This window comes from Tilletiopsis washingtonensis (assembly GCF_003144115.1).
Source record: "Tilletiopsis washingtonensis strain MCA 4186 unplaced genomic scaffold FA09scaffold_15, whole genome shotgun sequence".
Taxonomy (NCBI): domain Eukaryota; kingdom Fungi; phylum Basidiomycota; class Exobasidiomycetes; order Entylomatales; genus Tilletiopsis; species Tilletiopsis washingtonensis.
Window position 1 is genome coordinate 438,619 of NW_020312012.1, and position 12,519 is coordinate 451,137.

Here is a 12,519-nt window from a genome sequence, read left to right on the forward strand (position 1 = left end):
AGCCATTGCGGGTATCCGTCAAACGTGCGGCGGGACAGAGCGGGCAAGGGTGCGCCGGCTCCTCAGTGCTCTGCGCTTCGGCGGCATTCACCTCACATGCTGGATGGCATGTCGAAGTGACGTCTGATGCTGGACGGGGGACGCTTGCCGTTTTCCCGGACAGGGCGACAAGACGCGGAGCAGGGGTGACGTCGAAGGGTCAGTTTTCGCCCCGCTCCGTCGCTTCCTTCTTCCCACCCACACCCACGTGAACGCGGCGCACCGGGCAGTGGCAAATGAATGACACCTCGGAGCCGCAGCTCGCAGCGCCGGGGGTGCGGCCATGCGATGGCTCCGGCTTTCTGCGCCCCTGCGGTGCTCTCACGGCTCGACGGCCTTGCACTGCTTGCACCTCCATCACCATGCGCGATTGCTGTCCGGCACCCGGCGTCTGAGGAGTCTGGCAGGTGATGCGCCACCTCCTTCTGTTTGCTCGCCTCCGCAGAGAAGCTGCTCCCCATGCTGTCTGGGTGCCGCCGCCACACAGCAGACAGTCGTGTTCTCACGCCTGCAGACGGAGATCCCGGCGGCTCCGCGTCCCTCGGCGTGCAGCGGCGCTGTCGGCGCAAGCCGGCGCCGGCGCGCCGTCTCGTGCGCGCGTGCTTCATGCTTACGTCACGCCGAGGAGATGATCGGCAGAGGCGCGGCACTCGCGACTGGCAGCGCCGCGCGGGCGCAGCTTCACGCGCGGCGCCCCAACAAAACTCTTGCTCAGGCGCGCCGGCAGTGTGTGGGACGGGGTGGGCACCGCAGCCGCCCGAGGGACGAATTAAAATTTCCGCCGTGCATCAGGCCGTGCCTGTGAATGCCCTATTCGCGGCTACAGGCCGGACGTCGCGTGAAATGTCGCGCTGCGAGGCTGGCCCTGTTCGGCAGCCTGGCCTCGTAGCTTGGAGGTGCAGGTGGAGAGAGAGGGAACGTGAGGCAGCTGTGGAAGACGACGTGAATGCGAGGCGGGCTGGCGATACGAGAGATGGGGACGTGTGCGAGGGAGAGAGGAGGAGCGATGCGAGGGGGGCCGGAGGTGCGTGTGCGAGGAGCGCAAGCCCCCTGGGGCGCGAGGCCAGTCTATTTCGCGGTGCGGCGCGCGGGGGCGTGTCGCTCGAGAAAGGGAGGTCGCGACGACGAGCAGCGGCGAGGCCTCGTTACCCCACATCGCATAGCCGGCAAGACCCACATAGCCGGATGCCGAAGCATGCAGGGCGAAGACCCAGCGTGTTGGTGCAGGCTGCCGGCACGCTGCGGCAGGAGGGATGCGATGGGGTGTGCGGGGCGGCGGGGCGCGTTGGCAGGCAGGCGCGCGGCGCGCGCGCGGCGGGGGCGCAGCCAGCACCAGGAAATTCAGGAGTGGCAGAGCCGCGGAGCTGTCGTCACCGGCACGGGCATGCGGCACCCTGATGCTGCTGCTGTCGGGTGCAGTGGGCGCAGCACGCAGCGAGCACGAGGGAGAGGCCGAGGCTCGGAGGACGGCTGATCATCCTTCGCGGCGCCGGCGCAGAGAGAGAGAGAGAGAGAGAGCTGCGATGCATGAGGCAGGCGCGCGGCGACGGCGGCGCGCCCCAACAACGCGCGCCGACCGGACGGTGGCGAGAGGCGGCGCCAGCCCAGACGCCGAGGCCACGTCGCGCCGAGGCACGGCTCAGCCTCAGCGTGCGCAAATCATTTCGTGCTGCTGCTGCTCGCCGGCCCTCGCCACGCACGCTGGTGCTGGGCCGAGACAGGCTGCTCCGGCGGCTTTGGCGAGGGTGCAGCGTGCCTGCCTGCCTGCCGCACCCAGCGCCGGCCATGGGGCACGCGCCACCCGTGCGCCGAACCTCGGCCCCTCCGCCACCGGCAGAGATTCGCATGGCTGCCAGTCGAGGGTGGTATATAAGGCCTCACCGCTGGTGCTCCGCCCTTCTGCCCGCACGATCACCTCCCGTCACCCCCCTTCCCCCCTGCCACCTCACCACCTTCACGACCACACGTCATCCACACCGCCTCACGACACCCACCTCACCGCACCACTCTCCGCACACACACCATGGCGTCCGCCGAGCTCCGCAACCGCGGCCCGGCGCCGCTCGAGCCCGGCCTGCGCACGCCGCCGGCCGACCAGCTCTCGCCGCCGCAGTCCGAGGCGTCGGAGGATGAGGGCGTGGCCGTGCCGAGCCGCGGCGGCAAGAAGGCCTCGCCGCGCCCGCACCCCGACGACGACATTCCCGACGACTACGTCACGCGCACGCTGCAGCGCGAGCCGGCGCTGCCGCCGATCCAGTGGAAGAACATCCTGAGCGAGATCCAGTGGGTCTCGTTCATCATCCTCACCTCGACGCCGCTGCTCGCCGTGTACGGCATGTGCACGACGCCGCTGCAGCTCAAGACGGCCGTCTGGGCCGGCGTCTACTACTTCTTCACCGGCCTCGGCATCACGGCCGGTTACCACCGGCTGTGGGCGCACCGCAGCTACGTCGCCAGCCGGCCGCTCGAGTACTTCCTCGCCCTCATGGGCAGCGGCGCCGTCGAGGGCAGCATCCACTGGTGGGCGCGCGGCCACCGTGCCCACCACCGCTACACCGACACCGACCTCGACCCCTACGGTGCGCACCACGGCCTGCTGTGGAGCCACCTCGGCTGGATGATTGTCAAGCCGCGCCGCAAGCCGGGCGTCGCCGACATCTCGGACCTGCGCCGCCACCCCGTCATCCGCTTCCAGCACCGCTTCTACCTCCCGCTCATCGTCATCATGGGCTTCCTCTTCCCCACGGCCGTCGCCGGCATGCTTTGGGGCGACTGGCGCGGCGGCTTCTTCTACGCCGCCGTGGCGCGCCTCGTCTTCGTGCACCACTCGACGTTCTGCGTCAACTCGCTCGCGCACTACCTCGGCGAGGCGAGCTTCGACAACAAGATGACGCCGCGCGACCACTTCATCACCGCACTCGTCACCGTCGGCGAGGGCTACCACAACTTCCACCACCAGTTCCCCATGGACTACCGCAACGCCATTTCGTGGTACCAGTACGACCCGACGAAGTGGTTCATCGCGTCGATGAAGGCCGTCGGCCTCGCCACGCACCTCAAGACGTTCCCGGACAACGAGGTCAAGAAGGGCCGCGTCGCCATGCAGCTGCAGAAGCTGCACGGCGAGCAGGCCAAGCTGCAGTGGCCCAAGAGCACCAACGACCTGCCCGTCATTTCGTGGGACGACTTCCAAGAGGAGGCCAAGACGCGTCCGCTCATCGTCGTCGCCGGCTTCATCCACGACGTCTCGGCGCTCGACCACCCGGGCGGCGAGGCGCTGCTCAAGTCGCGCATCGGCAAGGACGCCACCACGGCCTTCCACGGCGGCGTGTACGACCACTCCAACGGCGCCGCCAACCTGCTCTCGTCGCTGCGCGTCGGCGTCCTCGACGGCGGCTACCAGCTGGCCGTCGACGAGCTGGCCAAGGCCGAGAAGCTGCAGGCCGAGGCCGCCGCCATCCTGCCGAAGAGCAGCGCGCCCGAGGCCCAGTGGTCCGCGCCGCAGCCCACGGCAGACTACCGCGGCGTCGACGCCCGGGCCCTCGCCTACATGGCGCCCGGCCAGACGTACAGCATCGCGCAGCGCGGCGAACTCAAGGAGAATGCCGTGGCGAAGAAGAGCGGCAACAAGGTCGGCCGCCTGCTCTAAGCGGAGCAGCGCGCGCGCCCGCCTTGCGCACCATCTCGCTCTCTCACCTCGTCACGCATCTTCACGACCATCCCTGGTAGCCCTCGTTCACCGTTCATGCATCTCGCTAGTCTCGCCACATCCATCCACACACCATGTAGTTACCTCTCTCTCTTCATCACCTGTCCTTTCTCGTGCCCACCCGAGCCAATTCATCCGCTCATAGATCTACCTTGTCTAAGCGCCCGTCGTCGTCTGAATCGCGCCGCCTGAGTCTTCTGCGCTTCCGCCACTGCCCACTGCGCTCGTGGCTTTGGCGCTCTTTCTGCGCGCTCTTTCTGCAAGGCTGGCGTGCAGCGGCATGGCGACGGCGACGTCGACGTCGTCGCGGCGCGCGGCGCGCTCGAGATTGTCCCCGCGCCGGATTGCTCATCGCCACAAGGCCAAGGCCTCAGCGTCGGTGCCGGTCGACAGGCACGCACGCTGGACTATGTACAGATGCGTCATTTCTCTGGTTCTAGTCGTTTGCGTGTCGTCAGGTGTGGCGGAGTGAAAGAGGGCGGGGCAGGAGGGGGGGGGGATGAGGTCCGCGCTTGAGACCGTGCCCCCCCGTTGGACGCAGCCGCGGCGTCAGCGAGAGATGGCGAGGCGGCTCTTTGCCTTGACGGCAAGGTGGTCCAGCGATGCCACGCGGCCCCCGGCCTCTCTCAGGCATGGTCGTTCTCGGCCACGAGCAGGGCGCCGAGGACGAGCAGCACAGTCGTGGGTGCGGCGAGGATGACGTAGCTGACGACTGTTGTTTGAGTGGGAGCTCGGGAGTCAGTGGCGATGCAAACAGCTAACAAGTGGACAGAGAGGCGGGGGGGAAGAAGCAGCAGCTGGGCGCAAGAGGACACATACTCACAGATGGTCCGGCTGATCAGCCGCTCGAAGCCCGAATTGCCCTTGGCCGAGACGGTGGTGATCTGCGCCAGCGTGAGGGCCGGCGGCGAGCCGATCACTGTTTGCAAAGTTGCGAGGTGGTGAGCGGGTGAACAGAGAAGAAAGGAAAGGCAGCGCAAAGCCGGGAGAAACGCACGGAGGAAGGCACAGGCGATGGCAACAGGATCATCGGCGCTACCAAGCAGCGAAGGGGGGTCAGCGTTCGGCATATGGGGCCCGCTCGGCTGCGCCAGTTCGTGGCGCGAACCCTCACACATTGTAGCGCGTCTTGACGCAGTAGTAGGCGAAGACGGGGCACAGCACGAGCGGCACGACGAGCATGCGGCTCAGCACGCTGACGGCAATGGTGCGCTTCTCGAGCGAGGCCTTGTGCTTGGCGCGGCGCTCGGCCGGCGTCTTGCCGTCGCGCCGCAGCGCATCGCCCGCTGGCGACGCGGCGTTGGTGCGCGTGTGTTGCGCGGCTTGGCCGTCGAGGGGCGAAGGCGCAAAGGCCTCGCTGGGAGAAGGCGGAGCCGAGGTGCCAAGATCGGAGCCCGAAGAGTTCCACCCCGAGTCACGCTCGGCATCGCTGCGACCGTCGTCGGAGGCGCCGCCCCAGGGATTGCGCATCTTGGGCAGCTTCTTGGAGGAGGAGGAACTGGAGCGCGTGCCGACGAGTGTCGAGTGGTTGGAGAGCCCTTCGCCTGTGGATCCGGCATCGGGAGTGGCTGAGAGGCAGAAGTCAGAGCCGGGCGAGGGGAGGGACAAGGAGGGGAGAGAGATATGCCTCACGCTCTGTCGTTGCCTTTGCCTTGGGCTTCTCTGCGGGCACAAAGTAGGCGCCGAGCACGACCTGACAGGAGGCAGACAGCGGCATGCGTCAGCGCGATGCTCGCCTCCCAGGGCCCGCCCGGCGAGCCACTCTCGCTCACGAGACTCACCATCGTCAACGGCACGCTGACCGCGCCGGCCGTCTGCAGTGCGCCCACCAGCGGCTCAATGCTGCCGATACCCACTTGCAGCGGCCGGATCATGGCGACGATGAGGGAGATGACTGCCGCCCAGAGCGGTGCCGTCTGGTTGGCACATTTGCGTCAGCGTCGAGATGGAAGGGGGAGACGGCGAGAACGAGCAAGAGACGCACCATGAACGCCATGAACGCCTTGTAGGGACGCACGATCCAGCGCTTGCCAAAGCTCTTTGCGTTGTCGGCCGCCGGCGAGTTCCACAGCGCAGAGCTAGAGTTGAAGTGCCGTCTCGCCACTGCCTCTTCGTCCTCATTCGAGTCGCTGCCCGCCTCGCTCGGCGGCGCCGTGACGTCGGTGTGCGGAAAGGAACGCGTCCACGCTTGAGGGCGAGGCTTTGGCTTGTCGCGTCGCGAAGACAGCAAAGGAGAGGCCTCGGAGGCATCGACGTCGTTGGTGGCGCGCCGAATGGCGATGCGAGGAGGCTGCTGTGCCGCATTGTCGGACTCGACGTCGACGAGCTGCGCCGTCGATGCTGCACCTTCGTCTTGTGCTTGCGACTCTTCCTCCTCATCGACCGTCGCGAGCAGCTTTGCGCCGATGCTCCAGCGCGTCAGCATGCCGAGCGTGCTGAAGAGGACGAGATAGGTCAATGCGCGGCCAAGCATGCCGTCCACCGTGTCCTCTGGCTCTCCCTCTTCCTCCCAATGCAGCTGCGGCACGGTGGCCACCAGACTCTGCATCAGCGCCACGGGCAGCGAGTTGCTGTTTGGACTCATGGCGCAGGCAATGGCAAAGTTGCGCTGCGCGCGCGAGATGCGAGCAATGCGCGCCATGCCGTATGCCACGAGTGCCGAGACGATCGAGACGACGACGAAGCCAATGGGCACCACGACGAGCTCGGCCAGGCGCGCGGGATTCAAGGTGAAGGCCACCTTGGAGAAGAGGAGGGCAGGCGTGAAGAAGGAGACGTTGATCTTGTTGAGCTTCGTCTGCGTCACCTTGTCGATGATGCCGCGCCGCGCCAGGTAGTAGCCCACCGACGAGAGAATGGCCACTTCGGCAATGGAAGAGGCGGTGACCTTGACGAGCGGCCAAATGGGACCCTTGCTCGCTTCGCCCTTGCGGCCGTGATGCCGCGAGGAAACGTGGATGATCTGCGGCGCAGCAGCCGAGTTCGAGGCGTGAGCGACGACGTCGGCGAGGCTCCTGGCGCGCTCGGCGTCATCGGTGTTGCCGAACGCCTCCTGCTCCTGCTCCTCGTCGTCGTCGTCCTTGTGCGCAGAGGCGGGCAGGGCAAGATGCATCGGCAGCTGCATCTTGGCGCCGACGCGCTGCATGCTGTCGTGCTGCTGCAGCTGCTGCTGCTGCTGCTGCTGCTGCTGCTGCTGCTGCTGCGTAGTGGCCGCCTGCTGTTGCGCAGCCATGGCCTCGGGCAGCAGCACGCTGTTGAGCACGGCGGCCAGACGCGTGCCCGCGAGCGCCAGCTGGCGTTGCAGGATCTTTGCGCTTTGCGAATCGAGAAGGGGAGCCGAGGGGGTCAGCGATCACTAGCCCCGCTCCCTTCTGGCCGCATCAACCCCGCCGCGCAGCTCGGCTCTTGCGCTCGCGCAACGAAGGCAAGGTAGAGGAGGAGGCGAGGTGGGGGTGCGGGAGGGTTTAACTCACTCATCGATCCTCGCCGCATATTCGCCATCCAACTCCGGTCTCTCCATGCCGCCCTTCTCCGGCACGGGCGTTGCAAATGCATAGTGGCACACGAGCGGGTGCATCTTCTCGCTCCACGCATACGGGCACAGCGGCTCGTCTGTGCGGTCCACATCTGCCGGATCCCACTCGCTCGAGGAAGCGGAGCTGGCGGTGGAACTGCCGCCGCCGAGGAGCGAGGAGAGCTTGCGCACGGCAGTGGACGAATGCGGCATTGCAGAGCGCAGAAATGTCGCTGCCGCGCTGTGCAGAGGCTTCTTGGCCTTGACGTCGGGACAGGCAGGCCAGGCATTGACGTCGCTCCACCATGCCTCGTTGGCGCCGACTTGGCCCATGCCTTCGGCGAGGATCCAGCGAATGTAGGCGTCGTAGCGTGCGCCGCGCAATGCCGACTCGATGCGTGCGTTGGGGAGCGGCGACGTGTAGTTTGAAAGCGTGCGCAGCTGCCGGTTTAGGACTGTGCAACGAGAGAGAGGACGATTAGTGGAGAGGTAAGAGGAGAGAGAGGCCAGCAGCAGGAGCAAGCGACACAGACTCACGAAGACCGTCCCAGACGCTGTGCAGCTCTGAGCACAGACGCGACGGAGAAGGTTAGCACGGTGTGGAGTAGCGCCAGGCATGGGGGGAAAGTGAGGGCCGGCGCAACACTCACTGGCAATGCGTCCCTACAACATGTTGCCGCGTCACGCAAATCAAGCGGGAATTTGGGCTGGTCAGTTGGGCACGTCGCCTCTCACATTTCCCCCCCCCCCTCCCTCGCCCATGTGCGCGGCGGAAGAGCCTGCCAACTCACCTCGAAGCGCACCACGACGTCATTGCCGCCTCTCTCTCTGCCCGTCAAGTGCAGCGGCTGATGCAGATCACCGATCAGATGCGTGAGCATTCGCAGTGCCATGTCTCTCTCCCACTCGCGTCCCTCTCCCCTCTGCGTCCTGAGGCGCGTCGTGTAGTTGACGCTGGCCGACAGCACGTTTTCCAGCGACGTCCAGCCGGTGGCGCCGTAGATGCACGACGCGGGAGGCGTGTCGTTGATGGGATTGACGTAGTGCAGATGAGAAGACCACGGATAGCGAAAGCGAATCGTGTCGGGCCACGAGGCGATGGGCGCCAGATGGCAGCTGCGAGCAGAAGAGTGGGGCAATCAGGCATGGCCGGCGCGGAGACATTTTGCAAGAGGGCGACAGGCACAGCAATCTCGCTACTGTCACCACCCACCCATCCTACTCGCCAGGCCGGCGCGACATCAGGCGCACTCGTCAAGTGGCACAGCATGATGCTCGCCACGACGACCACCCACGCCATGCCACGCGCCCACACTCACTGCAGATGCGGCGCGCCCTCGCGTGGCCAGGCGCTCCAGTAGCTGGTGGCATTTGGCAGAATGGAGCAGAGATGTTTGCGCACGAGAGGGTGCAGCTGAGCTTGTGCCAGCGTGGCGACGATGGCGTGCCCGTCGGCGCCCCATGCCTGCACGCTGGGCAGTAGGAGCGCATAGACGCCGAGGAGGAGAGCGAGGAGATGCATCGCGGCGTGGATGCGGCGGTGAGGAGAGAAGCAGAAGTGCCCAGGTGCGGAGCCGAGGCGAGATAGCGCACAGGCAGCAGCCACGATGGCCCGAGCTGGCAGGCACGTTCATGCGCGCTCGCGCCGCTGTATCCGCATCGCGCCTGTCGAATACAGACCGCTGCGCCGCGATTAGGCTTGCAGAGTGCGCGAATACAACCATGCTCGATGACGCGGCGCGCGCGCACCTCCACCTCCAGTCGTCCTTGCCCTCACCACCACCCCACGCACACTACGCACACCGTCCGACGCACCCGCACCTCTGATCCCACCTTCTGCTGCGCTCCATGTCGCCTCCGCGTCCCTCGTCGCACGCCGTCTTTCTCGACGCCTGGCGCGCGTGGCGCCTCGAGGCGGGCGACGAGCCGGCCTCGCTGCCTGCGCCGCTCCTGCTCCACGCCGACGCCGAGGCCGAGGCTTCGACTGCTCGCAAGCGCAAGCGCAAGCGCAGCAAGGGCGTGCGCAACAGCGAGCACAAGGCTGCAAGCAGTGCCGGCGGCGCAGGAGGAGGCGGAGGATTCTTCGTCGATGAGGAGCAGCAGCAGCAGCAGCAGCAGGAGATGGGTGCTGCAGCAGGCGGTGGATTTCTGCTCGACGACGACGACGACGACGACGACGACGACGAGGCGTCTGGCGGCTTCCTACCCGACTCGCCCTCCTTGCATGCCGGTCCTTCCACTTGCGCCTCCGCCTCTACTCCCTCAGCTCCAGCGCCGAGCCACATTCCGCTCGCGTGCATCCCCGACGCGCTGGCCTCGCTGCGTCTACCTCACGCAGACCCCTCCGTCCTCGCTCTCTTTCGCGACACTGCCGTTGCGCTGCCCGGCGCAAAGGGAGCAGAGGCGCGCAGGCACAAGTTTGTAGAGAGGCGCAGCTGGGACGCCGTGGTGGGATTGTTGTTGGAGGCGGAACCGCAGCCGGAGGCGCAAGAGGAGGGAGAGGCGAGGGAAGAGGAGGCAAGTGATGAGGAAGAGGGAGTGAGACGTAGACCGCTGCGAAGGACGCGCAAGACGACCACACGTGCGTCACGCGGCCACCAAGAGTCGCAGGAGGAGGATTCGCACGAGTCGGACGAGTATGAAGGCAGCGCGCTCTCGGAGGAGCAAGAGGAATCGGAGCAAGAGGAGAGCGAGCAAGACTACGACGACGACGGCGGCAAGCAGCGTCGTCGTCGTGGCAAAGGCGGCGCAAAGGCGAGCGCCGCCTCGACGTCGATGTCGGGCAAGCGCAGCAAGACAGGCAAGCCTGCCGCCGCCGCCAGCACGGGCATCGATGCAAGCGAGTCCTCCTCCTCCTCGCAAGCCATGCCGTTGACGGCATCCCAACGCATCTACGTAGAGGAAGCATGGAAGCTGCTGCTCGACACTTTGCCGCCTGGCACGACGCGCGTGGGCGTCAAGGAGCTGAAGAGGGTGTTGGGTGGCTTGGGAGAGAAGATGAAGGAGGATGAGGTGAGTTTTTGTGCACAACATCGAGGCCAAGCAAACGACGGCATTCCATCGGACGGCATGGCGACGGCATGTCGACGGCAAGTCGAGGCGTAGCGAGGGGGATGGGGGGGGGGGGGATGTGGGAACAGGAGAGAGAGAAGAGAGCATGATTGCTTTTTGGGCTCGTTGCCGAGCGCGCCTCGCTCGAACAAGTCTCGTAGGCACGGGAATGGCCCAGTCTTCTTTGCGTCTTGCTTCGCATCGCTGATCCACCTTTGTTCTTGGCCTTCAAATCTCCCTTCTGTGTCACTCTCTCTCTCTCTCTCTCTCTCTCTCTCTCTCTCTCTCTCTCTCTCTCTCTTCTCACCCGCAGATTGAAGAGATGATCGTCGAAGGCAGCAAGCTCTGGGCGCCCTTTTCCGCACGTCCTCGTGCCTCCGCCGTCTCCAGTCGTGCGAGTGCGAGTGCGGCGACGACGGATGTGGGCGTTGATGAGTGAGTGTGGCGCAATACCCCTTGGCTCTGCATACAAGCACGTCGAGTAGGGCGAGACGGGAGAGGGGGGGGGCTCGTTTTGCCCAAATTGCGATAGGGGGGACGGCGGAAGAGTGGGGGGGGGGGGCGGCGAGCGCGGTGCCACTCTGGCACACCCAGCATGTTTTGCTGAACCCTGCTTCTTCTCTCTCTCACTCAACTACTGCCAACAAAACACGGCCAGATTCGCAGGCATCTTGCGCAAAGCACGTGTCATCTGAAGAGTGGGGGGGGGGGCGGGCAAACAAGACGCATTAAACAGCCACCAACGAACGGAACACGCTTGCGGGCTTGGCGCACACGGCTTGGCGCCCCGCTAGGTCTTTTGCATCGAGCACCCCCGAGGGAGGGGGAGGGGGGAGAGGATCGAGGGTCGAGGAGGTGGGGGCCTAAAGGGAAACATGATACCCCCTTCTCTCTCTCTCTCTCTCTCTCACTAAGTCTGACCATGTCAGCGCCGCTCTTCTACTGCTGTCGCTGCTGCTGCTGCTGCTGCTGCAACTCGGGGTGGGCAATGTGTGGTGCAGCTGGCTGCAGTCTCCGATGTTCGAAGAAATTGCGAGCTGCGAGTTGCGAGTTGCGAGGCGGGGGGGGGGGGGGGGAAGAGGGCGGACGACGGCAAACAAGTCGCGCGCAAGAGTGGAGAGAACGGCATCGGAGTCATTGCCAAGGTCGCTAGACGTTGGGTTCGCATAGACCTCCCCCCTCCCCCCTCCCTCTCCCCAACGCCTGATAGCCGCCCCCCGAGAAGGAGGAGCAGCAAGCAAGCAGCCACCCAGGCGAAGAAGCGCTCACGCTTACGGCAGAGGCTGCTTCGGGCGCAGCGCGCGCGCGGTGCCGGCCGGCTTCCCGGCCGAGTCGCTCTTTCTCGCGTGGTGGTGGCGCTGCGCACGGGCGTGTTTGCCACGATCTGGCGCCCTTGTTGCGCCTCTCTCTCTCTGTTCCCTTGCACCACCACCACCCCTCTCAGTTGCATCGAATTCCTCGTCATGCAGCTCCCCTCTCTCCTCATCCCGCTCGCCGCGGCCCTTCTCGGCGCCCTTTCGTGCGCACCGCACGTCGCGGCAAAGGCGCAGCCGGGCGTGCTGGATCTGACAAAGGAGGCCGACTTCAACAAGCATGTGGGCAAGGACTCGGTGCGTTTGTTTTGGTCGGGCGTGTGTGTGTCGCGCGCGCGCGTGTGTGTGTGTGTGAAATCTTGCCGGCACTTCTGCCTCTCTCCCTCTCTTTCCTCTGCTGCGAAACTTGGCCGCCATTCCACCCCCCCCCCCCTCTTCCCCCCTTGCTGACCCACACGCAACGCCACCCTGGGTCCCCACCCACGCACACAGCCAGCGCTCGTCGAGTTCTTTGCGCCGTGGTGTGGACACTGCAAGAAGCTGGCTCCCATCTACGCCCAGCTCGCCTCTTCCTTCTCCTCTTCCGCCTCGGGCAGCAGCGCGGCCGTGCACATCGCCAGCGTGGATGCCGATGCCAACCGCGCGCTCGGCGCGCGCTTCGACATTAAAGGCTACCCGACGCTCAAGTGGTTCGCCGCCGGCTCGCTCGCGGGCGAGGAGTATCGCGGCGCACGAGACCTCGAGAGTCTCAGGCGCTTCGTCGCAGACAAGATTGGCGCAAAGGGGGAGAAGAAGAGGCAAGATACGCGCACGGTGGCGGTGCAGCTGAGCAACGGCAACTTTGATAAGGTGGTGCTGGATCAGACTAAGCATCGCTTGGTGGAATTGTGAGT

General features: G+C 65.8%; 5 protein-coding genes across 5 annotated transcripts in view; 3 read left to right on the forward strand and 2 right to left on the reverse strand.

Moving 5' to 3' along the window:
- Positions 1–749: 749 nt before the first annotated feature.
- On the reverse strand, positions 750–1,527 carry FA09DRAFT_330997 (hypothetical protein). The gene has a single exon (XM_025742828.1). The coding sequence runs from the start codon at positions 1,193–1,195 to the stop codon at positions 860–862; it is 336 nt and encodes a 111-aa protein (XP_025597216.1). The 5' UTR covers positions 1,196–1,527; the 3' UTR covers positions 750–859.
- A 206-nt stretch (positions 1,528–1,733) lies between these two features.
- Positions 1,734–3,894, forward strand: FA09DRAFT_330998 (putative stearoyl-CoA desaturase). The gene has a single exon (XM_025742829.1). The coding sequence runs from the start codon at positions 2,063–2,065 to the stop codon at positions 3,686–3,688; it is 1,626 nt and encodes a 541-aa protein (XP_025597217.1). The 5' UTR covers positions 1,734–2,062; the 3' UTR covers positions 3,689–3,894.
- A 258-nt stretch (positions 3,895–4,152) lies between these two features.
- FA09DRAFT_330999 (phospholipase C/P1 nuclease) lies at positions 4,153–8,844 on the reverse strand. Its single transcript, XM_025742830.1, has 12 exons — positions 8,582–8,844; positions 8,054–8,378; positions 7,913–7,925; positions 7,800–7,826; positions 7,222–7,717; positions 5,733–7,062; positions 5,530–5,664; positions 5,381–5,441; positions 4,863–5,316; positions 4,746–4,783; positions 4,572–4,667; positions 4,153–4,460 (listed from the first exon to the last, which is right to left on the reverse strand). Exons 1-12 carry the CDS (start codon positions 8,782–8,784, stop codon positions 4,375–4,377), a joined length of 3,264 nt encoding a protein of 1,087 aa, XP_025597218.1. The 5' UTR covers positions 8,785–8,844; the 3' UTR covers positions 4,153–4,374.
- Positions 8,845–9,035: 191 nt separating this feature from the next.
- FA09DRAFT_346543 (hypothetical protein) lies at positions 9,036–10,752 on the forward strand (the record flags this gene model as incomplete). Its single annotated transcript, XM_025744755.1, has 2 exons — positions 9,036–10,274; positions 10,627–10,752. Exons 1-2 carry the CDS (start codon positions 9,111–9,113, stop codon positions 10,750–10,752), a joined length of 1,290 nt encoding a protein of 429 aa, XP_025597219.1. The 5' UTR covers positions 9,036–9,110.
- Positions 10,753–11,484: 732 nt separating this feature from the next.
- The window catches only part of FA09DRAFT_331001 (thioredoxin-domain-containing protein), a 2,725-nt gene continuing 1,690 nt past the window's right edge, over positions 11,485–12,519 (forward strand). The window contains exons 1-2 of the mRNA XM_025742831.1: positions 11,485–11,923; positions 12,119–12,505. Of these exons, the coding sequence (XP_025597220.1) occupies positions 11,777–11,923; positions 12,119–12,505 (534 nt within the window). The 5' untranslated portion in view covers positions 11,485–11,776. The remainder of the gene's footprint in view (positions 11,924–12,118; positions 12,506–12,519) is intronic.